The following is a 17,865-nucleotide window of genomic DNA, read 5'->3' as shown; positions in this document are numbered from 1 at the left end:
TCACTGGGAAGGGCCAGCCAGGGCAGGGGCCTCATTCCAATTGGGGATGCGGAAGCCCGCTGCTTCCCAACAAGCCGGCACAGAGCAGTGACGTTTGTTCTCAGTAGAGCGGCCTATGACTTGGGGACCCAGAGACGTTGCTCAGGGCCTGCCCAGCATCAGTGGCATGGCTGGTTAGTGTTCACTCATTAGTGCTGGTCTACCCCGTAGCCAGCGTCTCTCGGGTCAGCATTTTGTAATCTTGAGTGTCAAAAGTGATTTTACTTCTAACTCAATTTAAGCAACATATTCCAAGTTTAAAGTCTGTAAAGTGTGGAAGCAGGAGTCTGTTAGATTCTAGTGATTTCCTGACTCCAAACTTGTAAGATTCACAAACAATTTTGGGATGTTTTACTCCACTGCTCATACCTGGGCAGCTCACAAATACACACACGTGACTACAGCCTCTTACCAAGGAACATTTCATAGGGATGTTGGCCTGTTAAAAATGTGGACCTTACCAGGATGAAAGTCCAAGAAGGGAGCAAGTACAAACTCTGGACACTCTTGTAAACAGTCCTTATTTACCTGATATGCTGGATACATATTATCTTTTCCTCTCTAATGATGCTATTTGGAAACATGTATGTTAAAAATGTCTGCATGGTGATGCAAGTGGTACACTTGAACATGCTTATTATTTTTAAAATCTTAGCTACACTCCAGTGCCTGATATAGCACGTAAGGCTGTAAAAGCTCAAAATAAGTACTTGCTGAAAGAATCAACACAGAATATCCTGACCTGCTTTATACAACTGCTTTTAGTGATTATCTAAATTCTCCAAAATAAGACAGAATAGCTTTTAATCTTTTGAAAATGTTAAAACCAAGGGCCATGGCACATACAAACAAACCGGGACATACATTACCATATTTTGGATTTAGCTAACTGTTCATAATTTCACTGATCCCTTTCTGTAAAACCACGTGTGTGGGTGGGTGCAGTTATACCATTTAAAATCCCGCGATATTTCACGAGGCTGAGAATATCTAAATAATGTTATTTCTCTTCTCTACTAATAAGCATGCCAACTAGAAACCTAGAGACATATTTTATGCTGAAATTTAATATAAAGTGTGCTGGCATGCCCCATGTGAAAAAGCAGACTGCTTTTTCAACCTCCATTTTAATCCTGAATTTTGAAGCACTGCCTCCAGGAAGCATAACAGGATGCTCCTGAGGGGAGGGAGGGAGTGGAGGCACACCGGGGGGAAAGCCTGGGAGACACAGCATGGGCAAAACCAAAGGCAGGCAGGTCACCAAGAGTTACAGGCTCTGGAGAGCACAGGGTTGCTAAACAGAGGGTAGGACATATCCCTGTCACTCAGTGTCTGGGCAGCCAATGAGAACAAACTTCCAGACAGGACGCTATCTGGCCAGTGACAAGAGGAAGGGCCATCTCTCAGGAAAGGATGCTGGAGTCCCCTGCTGTGGACACCAGGGATGGGGCAGGAGGATTGGGTGTTGTCTTCAGGCCACTCCCCTCTCTAGACCTGGGCAGAAATCAGCTTCAGGGGGAGGGAAGAGGGGTGAACACCGCACTCTGAAAAAACAAGACCATCCCATCCTAGCGAGAGTCTCTGAGTTGTGGAGGGGATGAAGCAGAACAGGAGGGGAATATGCTGGAAGAGAAGATACCTTATGGAAACTTCTAGGAAGCCTCTCACTGGAGAGGAGTGGGTGAGAAACCTTAAGCCAGGTCTGTCTCCTCCAGAGCACATCGACCTGGGCTCAGCACCTTGGCAAGGCAGGGAGAAAAAGGGAATGGGAGCAGGAAGCCCCGTCCCGGACAGTGATATGCATGTAAAGGTTATGGGAGGAGACTGAGCACCAGGCTTCCTGTGAACATTGAGAAGACGGGTCCTGAGCTTACTCAAAAGTGCCTGCTGGAGAACATAAAATGCTCCCTCCTTTTAATAAATTTCTTTCTCTGCTGCCTTGCTGTCAGCTTGCCAGTGAGTGATGTCAGCCAACGAGGAGACTATCCCAGGTTTTGGGGTATCTAGCCAAATAAATTGGTGCAGCTAAGATATGTGCTCTTGCGGGTGCCAGGTACTAGGAGCTACAAATTCAAAGGGTAAAAAAAGAGGCCCCTGTGGTCAGAGCTCACGCACCAGTGGGGGAGGCTGAGGAAGGCTTAGAGTAGAAATGGAGATATCCCTAGGGGCTAAGGGACAAAGAATGGGGAGAGAATCTGAAAAGGATCTTAGGAACCGGCCAGGCAAGGACTCTGGGGCTAGGGCAGCAAGAGCAGAGGCAAGGAGGCAGGACGGGGCTGGTGTGCGGAGCGTTCTGGGAGCTGCTCACAGGAGAGAACGTGGGGCAGGGAGGCGGCGGAGTGTGGCTTCCTGAGGAGCCTGTCCTGACACTTCACCCCCGGCTCCTGCAGGGCACCAAGGGGGGCCCTTCCTGCAAAGGGTAATATACAGTTAAATAAAGTGAAATTACTTTTTATAAAAACTTTTCAATGAACAAAATATGTATACACTGTAAAGTGCTCGTATCCTATGTGTATAGGTTGATGAGTTTTCACAAACTGAACACATTCATATAACTGGCACCCAGATCAAGAAATAGAGCATTGCCAGGGCCCTGGGGTCAGGATCCTGTCCAATCCCTGAGGCCTCCCTGAAGGGAAGCACCATCCTTACTTCCAAATTGGTGTTGCCCATCTCTCGATTCCCTACAGAATCCCATCGGCAGCCCCCCTTGCTGAATGGCACCGTGTAGTTACAACAGGCTCATTCCCGGTGCTGCACAGCATTCCGTCCTGTGACTGCCACGTTCATTCACCCAACCTACTGTCCTGGGCGCTGAGACGGTTTCCAGTCTGGGCTGTTACAGACAGTGCTGCTAGACACACTCTCGTCTCCCAGTGAACACTGGTACACACTTCGATTAGGTGCACACCTAGGAGCGCGGCTGCTCAGCTTTAGGAGTGACTGCCAAGCCCTTTTCAAAGTAGCTGTTCCAATTTCCCCTCCCACCAGCAGAACATGGAAAGTAAAAATACCTGTGTGCTAAATGAAAGAGCAGATTCTTTAACAGGGAATATTTTGTAAAGTCCTCTAACTAGAAGACTTTAATCTGCATTAATTTTTTAAATGCTCAGACCTCTCAATATTTGAAAGGAAGTTATCAAAATGAGGGTTTTTCTGTGTTTAACACAATACTTTAAAATAATTGAGCAATGCATACTTTCTTGCTTTTAAGGAAAAAAACCCACAAAACCTTGTCAGATTATATGAGAGAAGGACTGGAAGCCTTCCATTTCAAGATTATTTATCAAGATAGACAGTCTAAGGTCACGAATGAAATGAAATTAATGTCAGCCAAACCACAGGTAATCACTAACGGTCACGCTAACGGTCGCACGAGAGGGCTCCTCCCGAGCAGAGCCAAGGCTGACTGCCTGATTTACAGGGCAGAAATAGAGTATTTTGGTTTGGGTTAAAAAAAAAAAAAATGAAGGAAAAATGTGAAATGGCTGAGATTGAAATATGCATGGGTTGGAGTCTTTCATAAAGAATTTTCTCAGTCTTAATTTATCCTTAAAAATCTCAAAATAATAAGAACCAAGTTTGTGTATATAAGCTATTACAGAATTGAATGCTGATGAAATTCCATCAGGTTTATGTGGATGTCAAGAAAGGTTCAAGTTTAAATTTTACACGGGACTACACTGATCAACCAGAGGAGAAGGAACACGCCCCTAAAATAACTCTAAAATCGTAAAATGTATACTTATGATAAAGAAGCCCCATGGAAACTGGTATGCAAATGAATATATTAGACAAAATTGCCTAGATCTGTCAACTCTACAACAGTTTAATGTATAGACTAAGGGGTAAAAGCTATTCATTTACATAAAACATATGTGGTTTTCACATTCGTTTGCCTTAATGCTTTTTCTTCCTAAGTAAAAATCGGAGGAAACGCATTCATTTCAAGAGACAACTCATGTCAGCAGAAAAGGAGATGCCTGCCTATCTTCGCTCTCTCTGCATATGCAAATGGACTTAGAAATTTTATAAAAGGCCACAGAAGAGGTCCCAAAGGCAGGATGGCCATTAAGAAGTTCTTCCTATACAGTGAGATTTAAATTTGTCACTGTTGCAAGCACATTACAAATATTAACTCATTAATCCTCACACCAGTCCTGTAAGGGTCTTGTTGTAATTACCGTATTTCACAGATGAAGCAACTGAATGAAGCACAGAAAACATTTTATAGTCAGTTAAGTGTCTGCACTAATAAGCCTCAGCGAAGCCCATGTGCCTCTCTCAAAGCATAGTTAACTTCACTATTTTTAGAGGGTGCATGCTATTATCTCGCTTCTTTACACCAAGGTCAATTCTTAAGGGACCCTGTGCACAGATGGCTCTGGCTTTATGTGCCCTACTTTTTATTCAGAATGTTGGGTGGGGGCACAGGGGGCTTTAGAGAGTCTAAACATTGTATATGTGTAGCAACTGTGCAGAGAGAGGCTTTTTTTTTTTTTTTTGAGAAGAAATTTTAGGGATACGTCCTCATGATTATTTTGTTCAGCTATATGGAATGTATCTTCTCAGATCTGTACGGTAGGTTTACAATGACTCAACATTAAGTCTCTGACTCCGCCCAACCTGGAATATAAATAAAACGGCCATTTATATTCATTTTCAAAATCGAGGCTCAGGACGTGGTGAGGGTCGATGACAAGGGCTAACATCTCAGAGTCTGCCCTGAAGCCAGGTGGAGCTCCCAGGGCAGCTGAATGGACGGTCGCCTCTGACTCCCCAAAATGTCCTGGCTTCTTGGGGACACCTGTATGATCAATGAAACCTACAGTAGAAATAAAAAATGCCAACCACTTTGGCCCACCATTTTTTAATAAGACATTCTGCAACTCATATGCAATTTTGTGAAAGGGGGTTATGTGGGGATTGGAGTGAATTTTTCCATGACTCAAGTCATCAAGCAGGGTGAGTGGTGGTGAAGGTGCTTCCGGGTGACTCAAGTCAGACTCCCAGACTGACAGCCTGCTCTCAAGGTCAGGTGAAAGGGCCAGGTGGCTCATCCCTCGAGTTTACTCACTAACATACTCCACCCTCCCGACTGTAGTCTCCTGTCTTAAAATCAAGTTCAATCTTAAGGAATGTACTTTTTGGAAGATGAGGCTGAACCCTATCCGAGCCCAGCACCAGGGAAACAGCAGGCAAACAGAACCAGACTCAGTGTAGGAGGCTGGGGGCAGGTCCAAGGACACTGCAAGAAATCATCTCAGATAATGTTGCACTTGTGTGGATCAAATGTGTATTTGAAACCCACTTTTATCTCTTCTGTATGTTGCCCTTGATGAAAAACAGCTGCAGAGTTGGGTTATCTACAAGGACAGAAGTACAATATTTGAAGGTTTGATGATACCAGCACATCTTAATGTAATCAGATCAGAGTTTAAAATATGTCCAGCAGAATGGAAGGGAAGCCGTCACTCACACCTACGGGCTATGGAGGTACCCCCGAGGGAGATCCATTTCTGGCTGTCACCTAAAGCAAAGGTGGGGGTGACTGCCTGGAGGCCACACCAACAGAGCAGTAAGCTCTGCTGAGAAAAGCTCACAGACCAGCCCACGTTTCCTCCTATCTGGGCTTGACTCCATCAAAACATTCTGTCTAGCTTGGTGCACCCCCTTAAATGTTTCATTTCAATCACCCTGGAAACATTTAAAAAAAAAGGCCCTGAGACAGAAGAGCGAGGCTTATTTGTGACTATAGGATCATCAGCTCTCCCCAGCTGCTGGGGCAGAAGTCACAGCCCCTGACCCCTTCATCACACACCTGCCACGTTCTGTGTGAACACGTCAAACTCACAAGCTTGCCTGATTAATCACTCGCCCAGGAATCTATGGGACAAAGTTCACATTACCCCTCGAGCTACACGAAGGACCCGCGAGGTCAGGATGCAAGACCAAACAAAGTTACCGTGCCAGCCACATCCATCATCCTGTAATCTGCTTCCAGTCCTATAATCCCCCAAATCCAGACCGTGCATACCAAGGACATTCCTCTGCCACACAGATCAAAACGGGCCGTGTGCACAGGCCTCCCAGCCCTCCCCACCTCCAGGAAAATCATTAACCATTTCTACAAGTCACACAGCCCTCGGTCTGCAGACAGCTGCTCAAATCAAGTCTCTAAGGACCTAGAAGTTTTAATAATTCTGTCATAAACGTTTCTTCACGCATCATAAAAATAAAATTTAATTTGACCTAAGAATAAAGAATACATTGTTAACACCCCAATACATATGAACTTGTTTAAATCATGTAAAGGATACAGCTATTATTGCACTAAATTGTTTCACAATGAGTTCAAGAGAACTGTTTCCAAAAAAATGAACTGGTAAAATTAGATGCACTCAAATTATAAGCTATATGCTGTATTTTATATTACCATGGGATTACTTCTCACTTCAATTTCAGAAAATATAATGAATATCTCAGGGGAAGTATTCCCATACATTTCACTCAGAAGAAAAGCAGGTTCAGAGATACCATGTGGGGGACTTGAGGTCACACAGCCAGTGCCAGGGCTGGGCTGAGAGAAGCCCACGTCTCACTTCTGTTTTCCTCTCATTGATATTATTTTCAAGATTTTACCCGAAAAACATTCTAATTCTCTCAAGACCTTACCATAAAGATTTCACCACAAAGTTATTTTATGCTATAAATCCCCTAATTCAAGTACTTCACAAAGATTCGCATCATCGTCATGTGAACACTATCAGTGAATTTGTTCATTTCAAAGCATGCATTCTCAGACTCCTACCAGAAAAAGAAGTCGGATACCCAGGATAATTTATATTCTGTCCACGTACACTCCTGTTGTCAGGGGAGTTTTAGTTATTGAGAAACCTATGTGAGTTAGGAGTAAGGATTAAATAGAATGGGGACAGTGTTCTTACCTTTTAGAAATTCAGACATTAGGCTCAGGCCTGCAGACTAACAGTGTCCACACTGACCGTTCAAGAGTGACACTAAAATACACATTAATCTTAGGAACATCAGGAGTGATTACTAAGTAAAAAGGGGGGGAAATATTACTGTGGTTTAGTGGTAAGGAGGGTTTCAAGTGGCAAGACTCTGATTCATCAAACAATAACCAAACGAGTACTAGGTGCCACAAAAGAATTCTGCTTATATTATTATTTCATTTAGTCCGTACACCCGCCTTCTGAGGTTTTCTATACCCACTGCTGACAATGCAGCTAGGGCTCGGTAAAGGGCGTGCTGAAACCACAGACAGTCAGGTGACGAAGCTGAGAGGTGAAGCCATCCCAAAACAGACGACCAGCACTCAGGAATCTGAAACATGTCAGCATTCCCATCCCTCCTCAGAAGCCAATGTGTTGAGCCTTTTGTACCACTCTTGTAATATGAAAATGTGATATTATTTCAAAATAAAAAAAGTTAACCTGTGATCATCCATTGCCTCTAGCAGGAAAACAGAGAACGGTTTCCACTAAGGGGCAAGGAGGTGATAAAGTTGGGGTGCCATGGAGGCAGGCTCCCACTCTGACGGGTTCTGGGGGAAGGTGGAGGGGAGAGTACTGTGTGGTCATGATCCAGACGTCTTTCGGTCAACAGAACCCGCGTCAGTACCTCCTCTGTACTGCATACGGGCAATTCGAGGTGACTAAGCGAGGGGCCCGCCCTCCTGGCTCAGCCTGTGAGGGGAGATGGAGATCAGAACAAGCGATACAATGCTATACACTCGCACGGCGCTGTGTGAGCACTGGGACTGACCCCTGGGAGAGTTAGGGAACACTTCCTGGGGGAAGTGACATTTGCTTTGGGGTCTCAAAGAATGAGGAGTTTTCCTGGCAGAGGAGAAGGGTCATCCAGGCACACCCTATTTCCAAAGGCTTAGAGGTTAGAGAGATCTCGGTGTGTCCTATAAATGGAAGGCAGTTGTCTGTGGCCACTGCCTGGGTATGATGGCACTGGGGGGGGGGAGCACCTGTGAGATGACGCTGGAGAGGTTGGTGGGACCATGATTCTGGGTGTGCCAAGTGTGGCCCGCATTCTGGGCACCATGGGAAGCCAAAGGTTTTTAGGTGGGAGTGAGAAGGGCCATGACTAGATCACTTGTGCGGTCTTGTGGAAGATGGATTGGGGAAAACCAGAGAGGTGGCAAGGAGGCCAGCGGTTATGAACTCCACCTGGAAGACATCCTGGCAGCTTGAAGGCCCTTGGTGACCTTCTGATCTAGTTCTCTATTTTATAAGTTACAGACTGAGGTCTGGAAATGGTAAGAGACTCGCACAAAGCTACCCAACTGTCAAGTAACAGAGCTGGGACCAGAATGAAGACCTGTGGATGCTGCGGGACCCCTTCCGTCTGCCCATTTACTGCCACAGAAAAATGAGTGGTTCCAAAGTCTGGGCTCCTAGGAGCAGGTTCAAGGGCACCTGCTTGACAATGTCAGGAAGATTAGAAAACCATAGCAGGTAAAATAATGAAGAAACGGCCCTAGCCAGTTTTTCTCAGTGGTTAGAGCGTTGGCCTGCAGATTGAAGGGTCTCAGGTTTGATTTCGGTCAAGGGCACGAACCTTGGTTGCAGGCTTGATCCCCGGCCGGGTCAGGGCACGTGTGGAAGGCAACTAATCAATGTGTCTCTCTCACATCAATGTTTCTGTCTCTCTCTCCCTCTTCCTCTCTCCCCTCCACTCTCTCTGAAAAAATATCCTCAGGTGAGGATTAAAAAAAAAAAGAAAGAAAAAGTGAAGAAATATTTCCACATTGGTTCTGGATGCCTGCTGGTTTATGTACCAGATAACTGCCAAAAGCAATACTTATTGAGCTTACTTATCGAGTAAATCAAACAAAAAGACAAATGAGAAGATTGAGGGGAAGTACACAGCTACTGTCTAAACTGACCAAAGTAATCACATCCTGGCGGTTCACACATGCTGGAATCCAGAGACACAAGCAAAGTCTTCTGTGGAGCCCAGATCAATTCTTTCCCAAGAGCAGAGGGTCACTGCCTGAGCCGTGCTGTCTAAAAAGCCAGCTGCCAAGAAAATGCTTCATCCACAAAACTATTCACACAGTCAGTCCCCAAAGACACCCCACCAAAAGTAATCTGGGAGGGTGAGCAAAGTCACTGAACTGAGATGCTAACCCTGCCCCTGCCCCTGTCATTTGAGGACAGGGAAGTAAGTCTGCTCTGTTTTCCAGAAAACTCAAATCTTCGAGCGAAGCAAAAAGTCTCAAGATCTGAAAAACAAACCAGTACCCCCAGCCAGGCTATAGCCCTCTCATAATTTCACCCCAAAGAGATAATTTCACTCCAAAGAGAGTGATCTACACAGAGGATTTATTTTCAGGGTAAAAACATTTTCTGACACCTGCATCTCTCCCGAAGGGCCCTAGAGACTCTATCTGAGCATGAAGTCAGTGGTGCGCCAGCAGGATCTCGGGGCTGCCGCCCTCCTCACGACGCAAGTCAGACCGAGCCGCTCTGTTTAAGTGAAAGCGAGTAGCAGGCCAAGGAAGAAGGTATCCGCGATCTTCACCACCACATTTCACATTGCACAGACCAAGCCATTAAAGAAACAGAGTGTTACTTCTCAGATCTATTTGAGGATCACAGTAAGAGATAACCTTTTAACTTCCTCTGGATCATTGCTGCATTTTATGGAATATCTTAAATGGCTGCATCCCAACTGCCACCATTCTGACAAAAAGCCAATGTTAAGGCTGGAGCATGGAGAGGGGAAGACATGTCCTTAGTGAAATACTGAGCCACTAGGCTACTAATGCAGGAGACCGTCTAAACACCAAACACTGTAAATACAAATATCTTATTAGTTTAGACATTGACATAGGGGGTCCTGAGAGTTTCAATCAAAAACATCCTAGTACTTTTAAAAATCAAAATACTGGTTTCCAATGACTAAGATACGTTACTTATTTCAATATGATCAAGATTTATGATCAAGATTTAGTCCTGGGGGGGGGGGCCCACAGCATGCTGTGGCTTCGATCGGCCACAGATGGGAGAAAATCAGCCACAATAATAGATTCACGGAGGTGGAGTGTGTCGTCACACACGGAGCCAGGATGTGCAATCAGAAGGTGTGTGTGTGGGAGCTCGTGCCATATGTCGTTTGACTGCAGTGGGCCCGCTCCCATGTCAGGAGCAACATGTTCCTCCCAAACAGCCCGGACATCACCCCTGATGCCAGGGCATTCTGCCACACCTGGGGGACTCTTACCAGGTACTGAAGTCGCTGGCGCTCTGTCTCTGGGGTGAATTCCGAAGACATGGGGATGATTTCTCCATTTCTGATGATTATGGCCCTGAAATGGTGAAAACGCATTGTCAGCAGCTAATCTCACAGGTACCCCGATTCTGTATTAATTCCCAGCTTGGCTGAGGACACAGATGCAATGCCCAGGGGACACTTTCTCCTCCAACCTGCACGGTAAAGTTCATTGTGACCAACTCTACCCCACCAATCGCAGGTATCTGTACTTTAAGAATGTCAAAGTGTAGTACGCTTATGTTTACTTTTTCTGCTAGCTGGACCCAGGCATTAATGCCCAGCTCCAGTACTTGGCACATAGTAGATGCTCAGTGAATAAGTGGATGAATAAATGGAAGATGTCACAGAGGCTCACTCTAGACTAGCGTTCTCTAATAGAACTTCCTGGGATAACGGAAATATTTTATTTAATCTGTGCAGTCCTATATGACAGCCACCTGTGGGTACTGAGTGTTTGGGTTGTGCAGCCAAGAAACAGAATTTTAAAATTTTATTTAATTTTAATTAACTTAGCTTTAAGTTTAAGGAGTCCCAAGTGGCTAGTGTTTAATGCAGTTGACAGTACAGCTCTAGATCAGTGTCTGTGGGCCAGTAACTCAGGCCTCACCTTGGAACTTGGTAGAAATGCAGGAGACTCTCAGGTGCCACCCTGGACCGACTGCATCAGAACCTGCACTGTAGTGAGATCCCCAGGCGACTCACGGGCTCATCAGAATCTGAGAACCCCCGACCAAGGCTCCTGAGTTTCTAGGGCACCATGCTGGGCCCAGGAAAATCTACTCTCATCGCATCTTAAAGCCCAAAAATGTGCCCAAGAGCTACTGCTGACTTCAGGACTTTTGCGAGAACAGAGTTCCCCAAAGCAGATGTCCCAAGGAGAGGCTGCTGGATCGATAACCATGGAGCAACCTTTCTGAGGCCCGTTCCCAGCGGAACCTCTTGCTCCTATATTCCTTGTTCTAAAGTGGTTCCTGACAGCCACTTTCCAGCTATTGATCTGTTATGGTAGAAGGCTGCCATTTCTGCGACAAATGGAAGTGGCTTGGGGAATTGCATTCTGTTCAAACCCAAAGCTCCCTGTTACCAGGCAGACAGAGACCTGAGACCTGGCACACTCCTCTGTGAGACCCACAAACACACCAAGCCTGTGATGAGCTCTGCTCCAGGGGAGAATACATTCTCTGTGCCAAGAAGCCCCTGGCACCGCTCCCTCCCTGCAGAGGCAGTCCCTGACTTAGAAACAGTCCTACAAATGGTCACAGCTGTTGCGACCCCATCCCCAACCCCTTACCACCTGGGCCCAGTTGCTGCTGCCATAGAAACCGGTGGGAGGGGGCAGCCAAGGGAGGGAATGACGACAAACATCTTGGGGGTTTTAGAGAGTTTTCGGTCTAGGAGGAAAACAGTGGGAGCTGTGAGAAAATGGAAACATGGAAGGGAGCTGACTCTGCAAAGAGGATGCCTCCTGCTTTCACATTTGCATCGATTCTTTTATGATGCTGTTGAAAATAGGACAAATGAAAGATTCCTTCTTATAAACCGAGAGCCACGTGTAAAATGCAATCACGCCCCCCCAAAGGTGACATCTACCATTCACAAATCAGTGTGAGTTTTCAAATTCTCTTTGTCCTAATTGTCAGTTGAGAATAATCACAATAAGGGGGTCAGGAGTCTGACAAAGGATGGAGGAACTTGAAAGGAAGGTCTAGGTTAGGGCCTAATCTTAAAACAGCAAGAAGGGCCCTGAGAACTTGGGGAACTAGAGCCAAAGTCATTATGTGATAAATGCCAAAGGTGACCTTCTGTTTCAAAATTTTGCTTAAAGCTAGTCTTAACTCTTTTCTTCCCCTTTCTCTACATGGCCGCTGAATTCCAGCTTCTGGGCTTGAACAAGGAAAGGTGGATATCCAGGAAGGAAGGGAGAGATCATGAAAACAGAAGGGAGATAGGGAAGTGAGACTGGAGTGTCAGAAACTCGGGAGAAGACAGGCTGGGTGTCGTCAGCAAGGCCTGGAAGGAGCCAACACACCCAATCCGGTCACAAAGCTTCTCCTCCAGGACCTACGACGTGCCAGGAGGGCCGGGGCTTGTCTGCTGTGTTCACTCTTCTATTCCAAATGCTTGGCGTTGTGCCTGCCACAGAGCATGAGCCTGATGAATATTTGTTGAATGGAGGGACAGATGAGACAACTTAGGAGAAACTTTTCCTTGAATTTTAGGCAAAAAGAAAGAACTAAGAGACAGCAGATGTTCACTTACACAGAAAGTGGGGTCGACTCCACAAAGCCAAGGGGGACCCTCGCCTGGAAATGCTCCTGCCCCCTCAGCTGTCTTTCCCTCTTCTCTTGCAGACCAGAGTGAGTTCATCCATCCCTTTCCTCCTCTGTCTTCCCTACGTCAGTTATTCCTTCCCTGTCTATCCACCCTCTCTCTGCTCAGAGTTCAACATCCTACTCAAAGCACTTTGTGTTTAAAATCAGACAAAACAAAACCAAAAGTGAACAAACAATACTCTCCTAACCCAAAACCCACCTTCAGAGTCTGTTCTTTGTTCTTTCCTACTAAGCCAAGGTTTAAAAGTAATTATCTATACACAGGGTCTCTATGCCCCAAGGATCCCTCAGAGGTGAGTTCATTCTTACCCCTCTCTTGACCCAACTTCTTGCACGAGTCACCAACTGGCCTCTTGGCTGCTCTATCCACTGGGCATGGCCACATTCCCAGTCTCCTTGGCAGCACTTGAGTCTCTCCCAACCCTGGCGCCTGGGATACTCACTCCCCTGGTTGCCCTCCTACCCCCAGGACACTCCCTCTCAGACTTCTCTATGGGCCACCGTTTTGTCTCTCTAACCCCTCTCCCTGGGCACTCTCATTTCCCAGCTTCTTAACCCCCAAGCCTAGGTTTAGAGTCTCTCCTATATGCTCCCTTACCCTGGTACTTCTAATATAGAATCATCAGTTTCTGTTCTTGATGACTCAACTGTCCACCCTCCACACTAGCCAGGTAACTTTTGAGATAAGAACTATGTTTGTCTTGCTCAACACGGTAGCCCCACTGCTACACACAGGGCCAGGCTACTGCACACAGACCTGACTACACAATTTCCAGGGTCCAGTGCAAAATAAAAATGCAGGACCTCCTGCTAATGAGAATTTTTAAATGCTGACAGCAAAGTATTAAATCAATTGTGGGGCCCTTGGAGAATGAGGCCTGTGTGACCCCACAGGTCGCACACCCACGAAGCCGACTGTGTGTCACTAATATTTACCAAATAAATAAACGGCTTCAACAACTACATATGCTGATGATTCCAAATCTCCTTTCCAGCCCACATGTCTCTGGTGCGCTCCAGCCTGGAAAAGCCACCTAACAACAGAAATATCTCCTCTTGGATATTCATTGGCATCTCAGACTTAGCATGTTTCAAACTGAATGAAAGATCCTACCCTCTCCACACCCCCAATCTGTCCTTCCAACATTCTCTGTTTTGGGGAGCAACACTTTACTTTTCACCCCGTCACCCATCCCAGACCAGGGAGCTGTTTCAGACTTCTTATGTTTCTCCCTCTACAGGCACCAAGTATTATAGATGTTACCTTCTCAGCAGCATGGGAATCGGTCCCCTTTCCTTGATTCCTACTCTTACTGCCTTCTTTTGGGTCCTCATTAGATCTCGGCTACATGACTCAGGACCTCTCCGCTGATCTCCCTGCTCCCAGGTCCACCCTCTGGCCCACTGGCTATACGGTCACCAGGTGATGTCGAAGCATCCCTCTCCTCACGTCACATCCCCCACCTGAAGCCCCTTGATGGCCTCCCAGAATTCCCAGTTTCCCCCACTGTCTGGTTTTTGCCTGTACTTCTGGCTTCAGCCTCCCCTCCTGCTACTCCTTACGCTTCTGCCTCTCCCTTCTTCTGGCCACCCTACTGCCCCCTGAGAATTAGCCCAGGAGAATGCCCTTCTGGTTTAGCTTCAATGCCCCTTCTCTGTGACGGACCCATGAGGCCGTGTGCCCCGCTTCGTCCTCACTGCGAGGGCTGGCTCCCGCGGTCTCTAACCGCCCCAGGGGCTCCTCCAGGCAGAGCCCAGGTCCCTGTCTCTCCCGGCCCGTGGCGACACACACTAACCACTTGCGGAGGGGTAAGCGGCTAAATGAATGAAGGGCAAGCTTGACTGGGGTGGATGAACAGACTGATTCAGAGCAAAGGCCCCACACAAAAACTTCTCTTAGTGGCAACATTATTTTCGGTTATTGTCTAACAGTATATACAGTCTGAGCCCACAAAATCCATAATGCCTTTTCATTGGTTTTACAAAAAGACAATGGGCCTAAAACAATGTTGTTCTGGCCGAGTCACCACTGAAAAGTGACTTGGAAGATAATGGGACACGAGGCAAGGCCCCCGACCTTAGCAGGCGGGAGGGCGGGTGCAGCAGAGGCGGCAGCCACCCGTATGTTTACTGTTTTTAAATTTCACATTCCCGCACGAGGAGGTGCCAGCATTCAATTCCAATATTCGCCGCCAGGGTCACCCTAGCTAGTGACTTTCTTCACTAGATCACTACATCCAAATCCATCTGTGCACAGGGCGTCCTTCACTTCTGTCTGAACTATCGAGCTCTTCCTTTATGAGGCATCCGTAGATTAAAGAGGACAGCATTTCTGGCAGCCAAACTCTTAAGTCCCTAAATCATGATATGCCTCTTCCTCTGCGATGCCTGCCTTCCCTTTCATCTTTCTCTCTTTCATCCTCTGATCCTGGGGTCAATCTGTCAGAGCGCCAGTCCCACTCGAGCAGGGCAGTGCGAGGGAAGGGGGTTCCAAGGGAACAGAGGGCGTGTGAAGGCTGACGAATCTCGTCCCAAACCACCAACAGCGCGGGGAAATGCCTTTAGCGCTGCACTGTCATGATGGGATCTTCTACTTCATTATTTCATGAAATGTTTCTCCTATGGAAAATTTAAAAAAGAAAGCCAGCTGTGGCAGCAATGAGAATGAAGGAGAGTTAGGCCCAGGCCCTGACCCTTCTTTTGGGGCTGTGGTTACGTCTCTGGTCAGAAACTGAATGACATTCTGTTACCTTTTCAGAGTTTGGCCAGAGGTTAAGTAAGGAAGTTACTAGGGGTTGGGCCAATGTAATGGACCGGAAAGCCCCTCCCGCCTGGCTTTCCTTACCACACAGAGGGGGTGCTTCCCAGCCTGTTCCCCAAAGTTAAAGCCAGCCTTCCGTTCACGGAGGCGGTGGCTGGCGTGCACGTTATCTTTAGTGTCTGTCCCGTACAGTAAATGGGGCATCATCTGTAATATGGTGAAGAATGAGATGTGATGTTCTTAGGAGTCAGCTGCACGGATGGGAGAACAGGAGGTGAAGCAAAGACATAAACAGTTTTTCAAATGCTCTCTCCACACCCCTCACCCCAGATATTAGCCACAGGGGAGGGTAAAGGCACTTCATTCCTAACTTAAGGAAAAAAAATAAATTTTTATTGATTTTGTGAGAGAGAGAGAGAGAGGGAGAGAGGGAGGGAGGGGAAGGGGCTGAGAGAGAAACATCGATTCATTGTCCCACTTATTTATGCGTTCATTGGTTGCTTCTTGTATGTGCCCTGACTGGGGGACAAACCTGCAACCTTGGCATATGGGGACAATGCCCTAACCAATTTATGGGAATTTTGAGTTAAGAAAACAGTTCCTAGAAAATTCTGCTACTTATATCCTCCAATGTCACGATTTGGAGTCAAAAGACCCACATTTTGTTCCTCAAGTTAATCAAAATGGTAACTGGTCCAGAGAAGAATGAGAGAGGAAGGTTCTGCAGTGTCTACCGTCTCTGGATGCTGAGGTTCTAGAGGTTTACCCAGGAGGTTACAATATGAGAGCTGAAGCCCTAAATGACGGGACCCGTGGGGCAGCGGCTCCCTGGCAATCTCCCGCCCGGCTCAGACAGCCCATGGCACTGGCCGACGGATCCCAATCCGCAGGGGCCAGCCGGCCACACCTCACGCTCAGCGTTAGCTCTGGGACTCGGTGTCCTCGCCTATAAAAAGATCACTTCTCAGGCACCTTTCCGGTCTAAATTTAAACTATTCTCAGAATAAGCCTGACATACATGGATGGAGAAATACGGATGACTACGACAGGGACTACTTTTCTTCTCAGGAGGTGGCCATCACCACAATTTAGATTCTAATAAATATAAAGCAATACAGAAGTGCCAGGATGGGAGCAGTCACCTCAATGCATCTCGTTAATCATAAGGGACAAGGAGCCCATTACGAGCAAGCCCCTCAGTGTGATTCACTGTGTCACCAGTCCCCTTGCAACAGAACTGCAAACAAAAGCCACCTTTAACCCTGTGAAGAGTATTCATGGGATGCCCTGTTTCCATTACACACTTTTCAGCTGAATGTGATTTGAAACGCAACATTAAACTGCACATTTCCAGAACGGAGGAGAGAATCTGGTACAAGGTGACAAAAAGAGAAACCATTTGGAAAACGCTTTTTGACATAGAGCATGTCAATTCTAAAGTATAGGGAGGCGGTATCCATTCTGTCAAACCGTATCAGACCTCATGAATTGTCTGGATGCAGCAGAAGCACCTGTCTCCTTCAAAGCTATCGGAAATGTGTCGATAGAAAAGAAAGCAGGGCAGCTGATGGAACAGCCAGGGTTACCTCCACCAGAGGATAGCTAATTAGAGGTGTCAAAAAATAGCTGAAGGGGAAAAATAATCCCAGGAGCCTGGATTTAGTTTGGGTGTGTTTCTAGTCATTCCATTTTCAGAAAGGATACTAAAGAAAACAGTTTGCCAATAAGGTGATTCCTTTAACAGGACCTCAAATCCATAATTAAATTTCTCAGCTAGAATATTCAAACAAAAAAAGGTCTGGAAAAAAAAAAATCTCACGATCTTTAAGTAGCAGCAAAATGAGTGACCACTCGTGGAGCAATAACTGAGTCAGATGTTCCCTGTTTTCTTCACAACCAGCCCAGTCTGTACTCACACCACCCAGAATAAGTTCTCAATGTCTTAATTCAGCCACTTTCTATAAACATCTTGTGATACCAGCAACATTCATGAACCAAACGCACCAGCACAATATTTTCCAGACCAGGTAAAAGCCTTTAGCCATTAAGGAAAACTTTCTGAGGTACAAATTATTTTTTTTAAAAAAAGACAAAGGATTTATCTATAAAAATCAACACTGGGGTTGTTTGTTCTATCTTTTAAAAAGATAACCCACATTCCATAAATTCCATCCTTTTAAAGTGTATAATTGAGTGGTTTTTAGTGTATTCACAAGATTGTTCAACCACCACCACTATCTAATTTCAGAACATTTACATCTCCTCAAAGAGAAGCCCCCATTCTGGACACATCACATAAATGAGATCATATATGGCATTGTGCATCAGGTTCCTTTCACTTACCATACTGTTTCCAAGGTCCTTATTGTAGCATCAGTATTTCATTCCTTTTTATGGCTACATGAATATTCCACGGTA

The 17,865-nt window shown here is 46.2% G+C and overlaps 1 protein-coding gene across 1 annotated transcript in view; it reads right to left on the bottom strand.

Moving 5' to 3' along the window:
* PPM1H (protein phosphatase, Mg2+/Mn2+ dependent 1H) overlaps nt 1-17,865 on the bottom strand; it is a 234,592-nt gene that overhangs the window by 66,625 nt on the left and 150,102 nt on the right. Inside the window, exon 5 of the mRNA XM_087814570.1 lies at nt 10,303-10,387. Within this exon, the coding sequence (XP_087670696.1) occupies nt 10,303-10,387 (85 nt within the window). The remainder of the gene's footprint in view (nt 1-10,302; nt 10,388-17,865) is intronic.

The sequence above is a fragment of the Miniopterus natalensis genome, chromosome 2 (assembly GCF_054644295.1).
Source record: "Miniopterus natalensis isolate mMinNat1 chromosome 2, mMinNat1.hap1, whole genome shotgun sequence".
NCBI lineage: Eukaryota > Metazoa > Chordata > Mammalia > Chiroptera > Miniopteridae > Miniopterus > Miniopterus natalensis.
Note: the sequence above shows the minus strand (reverse complement) of the source record. Positions and strands in the feature narration are given on the sequence as shown.